The sequence below is a fragment of the Falco peregrinus genome, chromosome 1 (assembly GCF_023634155.1).
Source record: "Falco peregrinus isolate bFalPer1 chromosome 1, bFalPer1.pri, whole genome shotgun sequence".
In the NCBI taxonomy this organism is placed as follows: Eukaryota; Metazoa; Chordata; class Aves; order Falconiformes; family Falconidae; genus Falco; species Falco peregrinus.
The window spans coordinates 91936386-91949692 of NC_073721.1; the positions used below are offsets into that span (position 1 = coordinate 91936386).

At 48.8% G+C, this 13307-nt stretch overlaps 1 protein-coding gene across 5 annotated transcripts in view; it reads right to left on the reverse strand.

Annotated features, from left to right (window-relative positions):
• Positions 1-12957, reverse strand: part of BCL11B (BCL11 transcription factor B) — a 96850-nt gene extending 83893 nt beyond the window's left edge. Inside the window, exon 1 of one of the 5 annotated variants that reach the window (XM_055812731.1) lies at positions 11973-12957. In XM_055812731.1, the coding sequence (XP_055668706.1) occupies positions 11973-12030 (58 nt within the window). In that variant the 5' untranslated portion in view covers positions 12031-12957. Of the gene's footprint in view, positions 1-9311; positions 9519-11972 lie in introns of those variants that run through there. The other 4 variants (XM_055812749.1, XM_055812736.1, XM_055812756.1 and 1 more) reach the window with 4 other exon arrangements.
• Positions 12958-13307: the final 350 nt, after the last annotated feature.

The following is a 13307-nucleotide window of genomic DNA, read 5'->3' on the forward strand; positions in this document are numbered from 1 at the left end:
ATGATGGGCACGGGAAGGCTTCCTTTTCCTAACTCACACCAAGCTTACCAAATACACAGCAAAATACTCATTCTGAAAACCATGAATTACCTTTTACCCCTTAATCTAAGCTTAAAAGGAGTTTGAAGACAATACTACATGATTAATTCACCAATTTATATCATGAAAAGATGCCTCCTTGCTTTAGTGAAAATGCAGCCATAACCCCACGCTGAACAGGGACTGCTGGGAGGGGAGCGGATGCCTGCGAACAGTGTGTCACGATGCAAAAGGTAATTATTTAGTTCTGCGCTTCCCTTTAATGATCTAACATTGAGCAATATTGTTTATATTGAAGAAAGCTTGCACCTTTAATTACCAATTACATATACATCATTTTAGAGCCAAAAGAAAAAGACTGTGAAAAGGGTCCTTTAGAAATGTGCACGCTATTTGTAGGAAGAATTCCTATTAAGGGGGAGCAGTGTGTCAAAATATTAAAAAAACCCATACAGAGAGGCACACACAGGCATGCAGATACACACGCAGGAGATGGGACAAAGAGCTGGAAAAGACAACACAAAAACAGGAACTGAACCAAGGGTCGTAAGGAAAATGCTTGTTACTAGTTTCACCTAACATTCCTGTAAAGCCTTCAGATTAAAGTCTGTCTCTTAAACGACAAAGGCTGAATTCTGGCATTTATATATATGTAACAAATAAAAAGAAAAGCACAGAACTCAACTTTATTATCTTTTTTATGTGAGGATTTTTTTTTTTTTGCCAGTGATTTAAATTGTGTTCTTCAGAAAATGTAGCAAAAGTGCTGTATTTGATAAGGGTCCTGACCAGGCGTCTGTGGAAACATGAAGAAGGTTTGAATAGCTAAACTGTTGTGAATTCTTTCTTTTCAGTTCTGCACTTCATCTGAATATTAGTTAAATCCACATATGCCTATTCACTTACACTCGCTCACTCTCTCTTTCCAAGGACTCTGCAATGGCACTTTTTTAAAACAACATCTGGTATTCCTTCATATTTTGGCAGTCGTCACATTACCGAAATTCAGCTTTTCGTTTTCTTGGTATGCCGAGCCCTCGTGATCAGTAGTAATTGGGTTTCAAACTATCAAAAGATTTTTTTCCTCGACTCTATTTCTGATTTGAGCTTAATAAATCATCAAGCATGAGACCAGCCATACACCCAACAATGCAGAAGCTATATTACATCCTCTTACTCAGGACGTGGAAAACAGACATAAAAGAATGAAAAACAAAATACTGAAAAGGTCTTCAAATGCATTTTATCCATGTCGATTTGCATTTTTTTTTTACTTGGCATTAAAAAAAAAATAAAAGGCTTCCTATTGACAACTCAATTAAGCCATTAAAAACCTACAGTCAAGTAACATTACAGGAGAGATTTAAAACCCACAAAGGGAAAGAGAAAAAAGCCTGCAAGTCCAGCCCATAACGCATCAGGTCATGCCTGGTTAATACAACAGCCAAGATCTTAGGCTGTTTAAGGAGTCCTTTAATACCAATGGGGCAATTTAGGCCAGTCTCAATCTAAAGTTCTGACTCCACTTGTGTCTGTGGGTTTCAAATGAGTCGCTTCACATTATTTGAATTTAACTCTGTGGTTTTATTGCTGTTTGTTGGTAGCTGGACTTGAGGAGAGGAAGGTGTTTCCTCCCAAGTATTTATTTACAATTAATTTCTTTTTTTTTAAGAAGGAGAGATCAAGCTACACAAAATAGGAGAAGGGAAAACATCTCATCTCCCTTACGTGGGAAAAGGAAAAAAAAAAAAATGCAAACGAGCTATTTCCAGCCAGGACTCGTGCCCTGGTTCTTCCAGGTGTGTTAAGGTGTGCCTGGCATTTTCTCTGCACCCAGAGATTTCTCTGAAGAGGACTGCCTAGGCATTGCCCACCTAGGGAGCACAGCGAGCCGGGGACAGGTGATCTATGGGGACATGAGTGACACTGTTGTTATCCAATGGCTTCATGAAATTAATGCAACCGGACAATCTAAATCATTTGCTTTTCTCTGAAAAGCGTTACACTTGCTGGCTAGACTGTAAGCAGCGTCTCCAAGCTCTCTGGCTGCCAACCACGTCAAAATACAGTGGACAAACTTCTTAATTCCATAAAAGCACTGTCACAAAACCACCAGCACTCCTACTTCAGCGTGGTGACATCATTAGAGCATATGTGCCCCATGCAAACAATACTCTCATGCCCAGTATTAAAGCAAATGCACATGCAACTACTTTCTGCCTGTCAGATGTCTCAGAATCATACCCATTAATAGTGAACAAGACTGTGTTACTAAAAACCATTTCCAAGCCCTCAAAGGACAGAACAGTAGATGCTTGTTCACAGGGTACGGGTGAGGCTGGGTCCGGGCAGCAGTAATTTCTTTTCTTGCCTTTTCATTGCACTGCAGAACCAAGGTAAGAAGGGATCTAAAAGTTGCGAACCTATTATCTTCATTTTCCCTGTTCCACAGTACCAAAAGGAGGCAGAGAAAGGGGAAAAGGGAACGGTTTGGTGCTGGGCCAAAGTATTGCGTGTGAAACCTCCCCTCCACGGTTGGTTTCTGCACAAATCGATAACTGAACGGTTAAGACAAGCGCTGCCAGTGTCTTTGCCACAGAGGTGCTGCTGGGTGCCCTGCCTGCCCTAGCACCCCACCACCGCCTGCCTTTGTGCCCATCTGGGGGGCGAAGCGCAGGCTACCCCAGGGGCCACCCGTCTCTGGGATGAGCTGGGGCTTCCCAGGGTCCCGGTGTCCAGGCACGGAAAGCCACCCGCAAGTGTGCCGCAGTGTGCCGAGCATGCTGTTCTCTGCACACAGTCACTGCTATCTTGAAGGCACATCCAGAAAGAGCTCAGCCTAGCTGGGGAGCGAGCACAAAGAAGTGACTTCAGGGTGTTGCCCCAAAGCAGGCCTGAAAATTATGTCCCTTCAATCAACACCCACATGTTACATTTACTGTAACATCAACATGCTTAACGGAAATGGCTCGGATCACACGCTCTCTGGCTGGGTTATCGCCGAGATCGGTGTCAGGATCCTCGCTGCACAAAGACTAACGCTGCTCAAAGCGGGCGACGCAGCTCCTCACCGTCAAAGTTTATCAATAACCTGTTTCCAGAGCCTCCCCGCAGCTCCCTGCAGCTGCAAGGTGCAGAGTTGATCTTATGCCTACATATTGCATCAGCATCACACTCAGTGGTACTAGGCACCGCTTATCTGCCATCAATTTTTAATTTTTCTGAGGACTGAAAAACAATTCTTTGTAGGTTTTTTTTCTAAATAGAAGTCTGAGTCGGCCAAAAGAGGCAACTTGGTGGGGAAGCCCCAGAAACGCAGGGGCCCACAGCTCTGCTTCACTTTCCCAGCAACTCTCAGGCATGTGCAAAGCGCACAAAGGCAGCCAGAGCAGCAGCCACGCTCCGCCGCACCATGCGTGGCCCCGGTGCCGCTGCCAAGCCGCCGCCATCCGGTCACCCGCCGCCGCACGCCAGCCCCCGTCCCTGCATGCCAGCCGGCAGCATGGCACAGTGGGTGGCGATGGCCCACAGCGGCCAGGATAGAGCCCACCACCCCGGCACAGCCTGCCAAGCCGCCCCTGCTGCGTACCGACAGCCAGGGGACCAGGACGAGAGGATCGGGACCCAGCCGTGCAGGGAGGCTGAGGGGGGAGAACCCGTTTCACTCCAATGCTTGAGCAAGCCCCGCACACAGCTGTGAGTTAGTAGTCAGGCACCTTTTGCAGAAGTAGCCTGAATCCCTCAGAAAGCAGTTTAACCCTCTGTACACACCTGAGATGCAGCAAGCCCAAGCACCGCCACAAAGAGCTGGGCAACACATCAGGGTTTAGGGAAAAGAAGGAAAACTGCACAATAACCACGCCGGACCCAAATGGAACAAAAGCCGAGAATATCCAAGGATCTGTGTGAATCTCCAACACTTGTCAGATGTTATTTCATCAGAAACTATATATAGTGTTAAAGAAGGGAGTGGCGTGTCTCCTCTTAAGTAAACTATATGTTCATAAAAAATTATTTACTGCTTTTGAGAGTGGAAAATACACAGGCTCTTCTATAGACTGCAGAAGCTGTAAATCTCCGCAGATAAAATGGGATGTGATGATGTGATATAAAAGCATTCTTTGTTCCCCAGTGAATACATTTGTTTTATTTAAAACTAAACGACAACCAAGGAGAGAAAGGAGCGCTTGGTGCCACAAAAGGAGAAGGAACAGTATTTGGGTACAGGCTTTTAACTGGCATGGAAAAGGATATTGGAAGCACAGATTCTTACCCAAGAATTTAAAAGGCATGATCAAAATTAAGTAATTAGTTTTGAACATGTATTAAACAACAACAGCTCTGTTCTTTTCTTAAGTATGAGGCTCAAAAGAGACTGTGTTTCTCAATTGTGTATGGCACACTGTTGCTCATATACAATTTTCTTAAGCCTTTTTTTTTACTTTCATTGAAGCATATTCATTATAACATTCAGCGAATTTATGGCTTCTTCCAGTGGCTTAGTAAAAGAGGTCATAAAAAAGTTAAGTAAACCAGTGTGTTTTTTTCCTCTCCCTTAACTTTGGATTCCTTTTTTATACTGTGCTGTCTAGTGCTTAGCCTTTGGAAAGTACCTTGGGCATATCCAGCACATACACAAATTATCAGCTGCTCCAGGAAAAAAAAAAAGAAACACCAGAATTTCTTGCACTGAGGCAACTACACAAAAGACTTGCATATGTCAAAAACACAGAACTAAGTCCCTGTGAATGCTGCACCATTAATCAAATCCCCGATCTGGTGTCACTTTTGCCAGTAAAATGATGATATTCTTCTAACCCCCTTCTACTGGCGCGTGCCTGCAACGCATGAAGTGTGTCCCTCTGCTTTAATTTGTTTTCGAATAGCCTGCTTTAGGCATTTTTTATATATCCTTTGGAAAAAAAAAAAAAAAAAGAAAAAAAAAAGAAAAACAAGAAAGAAAGAAAAAGAAGCTGCTACTTAAAGCTCCAGCAAGGATCTACAGTACCGAGCAAGCAACAGCTTTTCAGGAAGGAGGGCAGGCAACAAGCATATTTGACTGATATTTAGGAGCTGAACACACAACTGCCTCCGAGGCTGTAACCGTGGGTGCAGAGGAACGGTGTGCAGCCTGCCCAGATACATTTTCAGAAAGTAAATAAACACGAAAAGAGGAAGATGCTGTAGTAAGAGCAGCTGAATGAATCATGCATTTATCAATGCATACAGTTATTGATGCTTTTTCCCTCCCTCATTAAAAATATACATATATATAAAGCCGTCTACAGCCAATGCTGATGCTTCACCAAGCGCTTTTACAGTATCGCTAACTTTAAAGCAGGCGATAACCCCCAGCCCCTGTTTATTTTTCTGCGTGTTTTCTCTGGAGGCTACTGAGGGGAGATCAAATTCAATCAACAACTGCAACGCAGCCCTGGCGAAACCAAACTGCAACCGAAAAGAAGGAAATGCTCCAGCAAGGAGGCAGAGAGCCATTTTGGGGTAGTAGGTCTCCGCAGGGAGACTTTTCCACCAGGCTTCGACCTGGATGAGACGAGTGGGAGGCAGAGGAGGGAGCAAGAGGAAGGGGAGCATGGGTGTGCGTGCACTGGGTGGGCAGAGGAGAGGGGAAGGAAGAGAGAGGAATCGTTTCTCTTGGTAAAAGTTAACACTCATGGAATTTTTTCTCTTGGTAAAAGTTAACGCTCACAGAATGGAAGGAAAGCCACAGTCAGCAAAGTCTGAGGTTTCGGAAGGGGAGAAGGGAAGGTTTTCCCCATGGCTGGGGAACACTAGCATCAGCAGCGGCCCGGGCACTGTGCTCTTCAGTTTACCGGTCTGTCAAACGAGCTGGCTCCTGTCTATATGCTTCCAGCTACCTCAATTCAAACATTAAATGAGGTAGAGAAATCATCAGATAAATTGCTGGCCCTCTCTACCCAAGAGTGAAGGGTTTTTGTACAGCTGATGACAGCCCTGATCTTTTGTCTGACCTAATTTACTTCTCTTTCAGGTTAGAATAAAGCATGCTTTCCTGTCGCAGGATAACCTCCGTGCACATATTGCACCCTAAAAATAAGAAGACGCTTGTGCTATGTTAACAATACCATAACTTGATGAATTGCTCAGACTGGGTGAAATCAACATCCCCTGATCGAAGCTTCCCATGTGCACGCCGTGAAATTATATGTTTGGGCGAGAAAGCGTCCCGCTAAAGTCCGTCCACGATGCACAAGCCGACTGCAAGCAGAGAGCAGCACAAGCCTGGCAGAGCAGCCTGTGAGCTGCTCAGCACCAACTTCTATGTGACAGATGTGATTTTGCCTTTATTTCTCTAGGAAAAAAATGCCTATTTCCATAAACTGCAGATTTTTTGCTATAAGGACCTGAAGATCAAAGTACAGTACACTATCTCACATCAGATCCTCTCAGCAGGGGTACATGTGGCTTTCTGACATGTAATCAATGCCAAATTATGTACGTGCATGTCTGCTTTATTGCTGTGCACACTTTTTCCTAGAACTCCAGCTTCCTCGCTCCGTGTTTTTACATCCACTGGAACAAACTAACGGATCTCCGTGGGTTGTTCCGCCCCACACACACACAGACTTGCTCATGTACAGGTATCATTACCCCCCGACTGCCATCATCTGACGAGGACAAATTGAGAATTTAAACTTTGCATGTTGACAATAAAAGGCACTGTTAAAAACTCATTTTAATTAAAAACTCCTGTCCGCCCAAACCAATTAATCAGCCGGGATTTAGCTAAAGAGAGATTTGTCTGGCTCGCAGCCCCTCTCAGCTAGCGCTATATAGATCTCCTCGTGAAAATCGATACTACAACTTTACACTGGGAGCACCGCTCAGCGCCGTGGAGCGCCGGAGCCGCGGCGGCTGTTTCCCGGGGCAGCGCACCGCGCCGCAGCCGCAGCCGGGCAGGGCCGGCCCCGCAGCCCATCACACGGGCTGCGAGCTCCCCCTAGTCGCCAACACCCGCCACTTCTCGCCAGGGGCACAAGGCAGGCTCGCGAGGCGGCTGAGCAAGCCAGCAAAGTTTATTTTGGAAAGTATTTTCCATCAACAAACAAGACGGAGCTCGAAGTAATCCAGGTGGGAAACGGAAGGGGAGCGACCACCTTGTGCGAGGCATTTTTTGAGCGAAGGGGTTCGCTAGCAGCAAGCGCAGCCCTGGGAAGAGCCGCCGAAGAGGTGTCAACTGAAGTCGGTAACTGATATCAATAATTTGTACTACTTCTACGAGCGCATACTCCTCTAAGTCATAATTATTGTCAAATATGCCACAAGACAACCCTTTGTTCTACAGAGAAACGTACATTTTGCGCAAGACAAGGGCTCCAACCGTTCCTGTTAAAGGCAGCCAGGTTGTAAAATCTTCAAGACCTTTATTTCTCAATATTTAAATTAGCCTGACAAAATATGCTCTGCATCTGCCGACCAGCAAAAAAATGCAAAATTATTTCTCACCCACTGTACATCCATTTAAGCCCCTGAGCACATCAACCAAAAAGGACAGAACAACCCACATCCACAATCTAGTTACTCTGCACTAGATTTTGTAAAATATTTTAAAAGATCAGAAACTATGAAAATTTGCTTTATTTTTCTTTTTTATCTTGAAAGTCCAATACAAATATATTCAAATGAAAGGCAACCTGGAAGTCAACAGCACACAACCATTTTTGGGCTTTTTTCCTGCCCTATTTAAAGCCAACACATGTAATGTCTTTTAAGAGCATGTTAAGCTTTTCTGTGCACAGCTAGGCAGATATGAAAAATGCAGCCATCTCCAAAATAATAATAATTTCCTCTAATTCTTCAGTCACAGCTTACATTCTCTTCGTATTAGAGTTGATTACATGGGGGGGGGGGGGAAGGGGTGTCATCTGTAGGAAAAGTACCTTAATTGCACTAAATCTAAATTCATTTTAAGAAAACCTCCTTGAAGGAATTTGCAAAACTTTGACATGCAAAAATTCATAGGGGTTTTTTTATAATTATTTTTAATGACTACACACAAATACAAAGTGATAAAGGAAATTACTACTCTTCCTATGGAACCTGTTGACCAGGTAGTGAGGACCCTCCTTGGGAAACCTGGTTCTCTACCTGGAATTTTATGATTTTACTGTGCCTTTCCCTCCCAATCTTTGCTGTTGCTCTACAGAAATGTTCTTGGTTTGCCACCTTCTGCAAAACTGCTACCAGTGAGCTTTTCACATGCTCTTGCCTTTCACATGTCCTTCAAATGCAAAATGCAAGGCTAGTTTGAAACCAGATTTCTCAAGTTAAAAACAGAAGATCTGAAGCTGGAAACTCAGCAACTTGAATCAAACCAAAGTAACGTTTCTTTGCACAGAACAGCTTAACAGCTCAGCCTCCTCTTCCCTACGTGATCGCCTCTTCTGCTTTGTCCACCCATTAAAATGAGCTCGGCTACCAAGTTTGTTCTGTCCACCACCACTGAAGAAAAGTCCAGAGCTGCTCTTTTCTCTGCATGTGTTTCCTCTCTTTTTGTCCTGCACATGCATCCCTTACAAGGCTGCCTGGGAAAGACTGGCAAGGAGAAACAGGCCACTCCGTTTTGCAGTCTTAAAGACCACTGTGCTAATGAGACGCTGCAACTCTGGAGCATAACTACGTTGCAGCCTCTCTGCTTTTTGTGTTTGTTTGTTTGTCTTACACTCAGGATCTAAACGTTTCTCTGAACACCAAGAGCATGAAACCCAATAAACTCCAGCTGAGCAGTGTCAGAAAACCCTTCTCTCTCCCTCTCCCTCACCCACCCCCACCACCCTCCATCTCTCTCCCAATCTCTCTGTCCTTGCCTGGCACAGACCTCCAATCCATCCTGAAATGCAACTCTCCTGACAGACGCCAAAAAGGGAGAAAGAGGGGGGGGGGGGGGGAAGCCCATGCTAAACATGACATAAATACAAGATTTCTGAAAACTGCATCAATTCATCCCAGCTTTGGGAGCTTGGCTTGGGGTTGGCTTTACTTTGTTGAAAGTGTTTCGGTTTCCCATTCCATTGCCCGCTACTTTCCAAACTCCCCCTTACAGAGAACAGTCTCCTTGGCTCCTTTTCCCCCCACGAATGACACCTTCCTGAGGAGTGCGGAGATTGCGAAACCCCCCTCCTGCAAGCCCGCAGCTGAGGCTCAGTGCCTGTGCGCTGCAATGCCTGTGCTTCCTGCTCCCCAGCCCCAGCCGCAGCCCCCCGGCCCCCACCACCTCCTCCCCTGGATACCTTAATTTTTTTCTGCCACTGTTCAGTATGCAGCGTGATTTCTCCGCCAGCTTCCTCAGGATGGAGAGATAAATAAATACAGGAGGAGAGGGAGGGAAGCGGCGTACCGCTCTGCTCTCCATTCCTCCCCAGCCTCCCCGCTAAACCCATTGTACACGCAGATCCTCGGCACCTTTTAATGCTCTCCTGTCTCATTATTTACTTTCAAGTAAAGCGATCAGAAAAGGAGATCAAATTGGAAGAACAAACCTACCTGGCTCTCTTCTCCACCCCACCTCCCCCCCCCCCCCCCAGCAGCAACAGCAGCAAGAAATGTTTCACCCCTTTAAACAAAATCAGACGTGCACACAAACCAGATTTTCCGCACACCCCCTTTCAACACCCCACATCTCCTTGCAAGTGAGACAAGAGAAGTGGGAGAAATTGCACTGGGCGATTTAGAGGGTTGTTGATGCTTTTTCTTAAAAAATAAAAACATATATAAATTTAAAAAAAAGGGGGGGGGGGGTGGGGGGGGTGGGAAGAAGCCATCAACAAAAAGGGAAATGCATTTTCCAAACCGGATGGTTAAAAACAAAAATGCAGTTAACGAAGGGGAGGGAATTGAGGAGGGGGGGAAATCCACCTTTTATGGTGATGCAAATCTGGTTCCAAAATAACAATGAATTAAAAAGAAACCCCCCAGAAAGAGCTGAATACCAGATGCATCTTCATTTGTGTTCCACCAGCTGATGGGCTGGGGCGGGAGGGGGGATGGGGGGGGAAAGGAGGAACGGGTTAAAAAATAAAGGCGCACACCAAGAAAAAAAAAAAAAAAAGGGAGGGGGGGGGGGGGAAAGGAAAGACAGAGCGAAAGAAATTGAAATTTCGGGACCCAAACCGTCCCCCCACAACCCTCCTCTACGAAAAGAAAAACAACCTCACAGGAGGTGGAAAAATTATATACATATCTCGATTCCCAAGGAAATCTTACAAACAGAAATTTATCACCGGTAACAAAGAAAGAGAGGAGCTCGCAAGCACCAAATGCTCCTGGCAGATGGCTCCTATTCTTGGCTTTCAGGGGAGGGGAGAGAAGCCGGGGGAATATTTTATTTATTTATTTAAATTCTTTAAAATCTCAACATAAATATTCGGATCCGCCGCGGCTCAGGCTCAGCCCCGGGCTGGCTCCATGCGCACCGCCGCCCCCCGCAGCACAGCAACTTGCGGACTTGGGGGGGGGGGGGGGGGAGCCGGCCTTCCCGGCGGGGTGCGGGGCCCCATCCTGGTCCCCGCCCCCCCAAACCTCGAAACCTCGCCGGGCATTTTCTACCAGCCCCCCAAACGGGTCAGATGCTATAGGAGGTAAACTGGGACCTCCCTGACCTGACCTCCCCCCCCGCCCCGCCCCGGTGGCGGCGGCGCAGTGGGGAGCTCTGAGGGTCCCGCGCCCCGGGAGGCGCCCCCCCTCCCCCCCCAGCGGTAAAAGCCCCACGGGGACGGGAGCGGCGGAGCAGCGGAGCGGGGCGCCCGGCGCGGAGGTCTGCCCCCTACTCTGCCTGCAGGCGGTCGCCCCTCTCCCGGGGCTGGAGGGGGTGGGAACGGGGAGGAGGGGGGATGCTGGAGCTGGAGGGAGGGGGGGCGTCTCCTTCCCTCCCCCCGCTTTATTTTTTCCTTCCCTATTGGGGGGGGAGAGTAATGTGTGTGTTTTCATTTCACGATGGGGGCTTCAGCAAAGTGCAGCCTCTGCTCCCTGCCCGGGCACCCGAGCCGGTGCCGCTGCCCGGCATTTCGTGCCCTCCAGCCCCGTCCCCCGCCTTAGCTCTCTCCGCGTCCCCCGCCACCGATAGACACCCCCGTCCGTCCCCAGCCCTCTGCAGCCTTGCCTCTAGCCCCAACCGAGTTCATCCTGCCTTCCCTTCCCCTCTTGGAGGAGAGTTATCTCCCCCCGCCGGCGATGCACCTGGGGCGGGCAGGGTGCAGCCTGCCCATCTACCTGCCCCGCGCCCCCGCGCCGGGGGGCTCGGCGCCCGCCGCTGCCGGCCCGCCTGCCCCGGCCGGCCCACTGCCTCCGTGTGCTTCCCGTTAAGTCCCCCCTGGCCGCTCCGCTTTCCCCCCCTCGCTACCCACCTCGGTCCGCCCCCCCCCCCCCCCCCCCGTACACACACCTCCCGGCCGGGCTGTCACGCCGAGGCAAGGCGCTTAGCCAACTTTTCCCACCGCTCCGCGCTGCCCCCGGAGCAGGGAACGAAGAGCAGGGCCGGGGGCGAGCGGCGGAGCCCCGCGGGGTGGCCCGGCCCGGCGCGCCCCTCTCCGCCGCCCCCCGCGCCCGCTCCCGGGGGAGCTCCGCGCCCCCCGCGCCGCGCCGCGCTCTCCCCGCCGGCAGCGCCTTCTCCGCTCCACGCCGCCCGCCTGCCCGCCCGCCTCACCTCCGCACCGCTGCAAAAACGCACAGCAAACTTCGGGCTTCTCCCCCCCTCCACCCCCAGCCCATCCCCCAGCCACACACCCCCCTCCCCTCTTTAATTCCCTTCTCCTCTCCCTCTCTCTGAAGTCATTTACCAGCTTTGGTTGCTCCTGGAGTCTCCCCCCCCCCCCACCCCCCCCCCAACCGCTTCCTCCCCTTCCCTAATTTTGCTCCTCGATTTCGGCTCGGTTTGGTTCCAAGTTCAAACTTACGTGTGATAATCTCTCTTTGTGACAAGTGCTGCGGGTTTCCCTGCTTGCGACGGGACATTGCCCTGGCATTTACACTGGCATCGCCTGGAGAGCTGCACTGGTTTGGGGGGATGTGCTGGGGGGGCGATCCTCCTCCTCTTTTTTTTTTTTTTTTTTCCTCTTTCTTCTTCTTCTTTATCGAGTTCTTCTTCTTTCAAAAAAAAAAAAAAGAAAGAAAAGGAAAAAAAGCCTCCTTTTTGTTGCTGCTGTGGTGCACTGGATGGGATCCCCTCTCAATTAAAAATCATCATCATCAGGAAAAGCTCTTTCTCGCTCTTTTTTCTCTCTCTTTCACACACTCTGTCTTTTCTCCACTGCTTCTGCCACTTGGACTTCCAGATCTCTTCTTGAACTTAGGAGGATATGCACCGCCAGTGACACTTTTCTCTTTCCCTCTTTCCAGAGTGCTTGGCAAATTGGCAAGTGCGCTTTTCCACCAGGAGGGTAAAAAAAAAAAAAAAAAAAAAAAAAAAAAAAAAAAAAAAGAGAGAGAGAAAATAAAACAAAATAAAGGAAAAAAAAGCAGAAATATAAAAAAAAGTACTAGAATTGGGATTGCCCCCACACAAAAAAAAAAATGCCAAAAAAAATGTTTTTCAGAGATTGACCCTTGCTGGGTAGATATATAGAGAGAATTTTTTTGAAAAGGGGTAGCCAAAACTGTGTCTCCTCTTTCCCAGTTCAAGTGGCACTGCTTTGCCCTGGTGCTTTTGGATTGCCAGTGCTCCTGCACCACTTTGCACTCTTCCCCCCTCGCCTGGCACTGGGACTGGAAGGAAGGAAGCCCCCAGTGCAGCTGGGCTGGTGCTGGCTATTACTATTATATATTGCAATGTGAAGATGGCGGAGTCCTGGTTCTCTGGGAGCGCTCTGTCTCTCTATGGCTGGGGCTGCCTCTGTACAATGGGATAAAATTCAAGTTCAAGTGCGGACGTGACGTTTAATCTGCACTAGAGACAAAAAGACCCAGAGAGTAGGAGCACTGGGGGCGACTAGCGGTGGCTTTTTAACATTGTACCCTGCAAGAGAACAAGAAACGCCACTCGCACACACCGCACACACCCGCACTCACACACACTCGCGCACACCCGCTCGCACGCAGCCTACAGCGCAGCGGGGCTGGGGACCGCGCCGGGCTTTGTGCAGCGCCGCGTTCCCGGGGACGCGGGGTGCCGGCGGCGGGGGGAGCGGGGGCAGGCATGGATCCGCATCCTCACGCACGGCCAAACTTCCCCGAGCCCGGCGCCGGCCGCGGCGGGGGCGGCTGGGGCGGGGGCGGCGGGGCGGCCCGGCCGC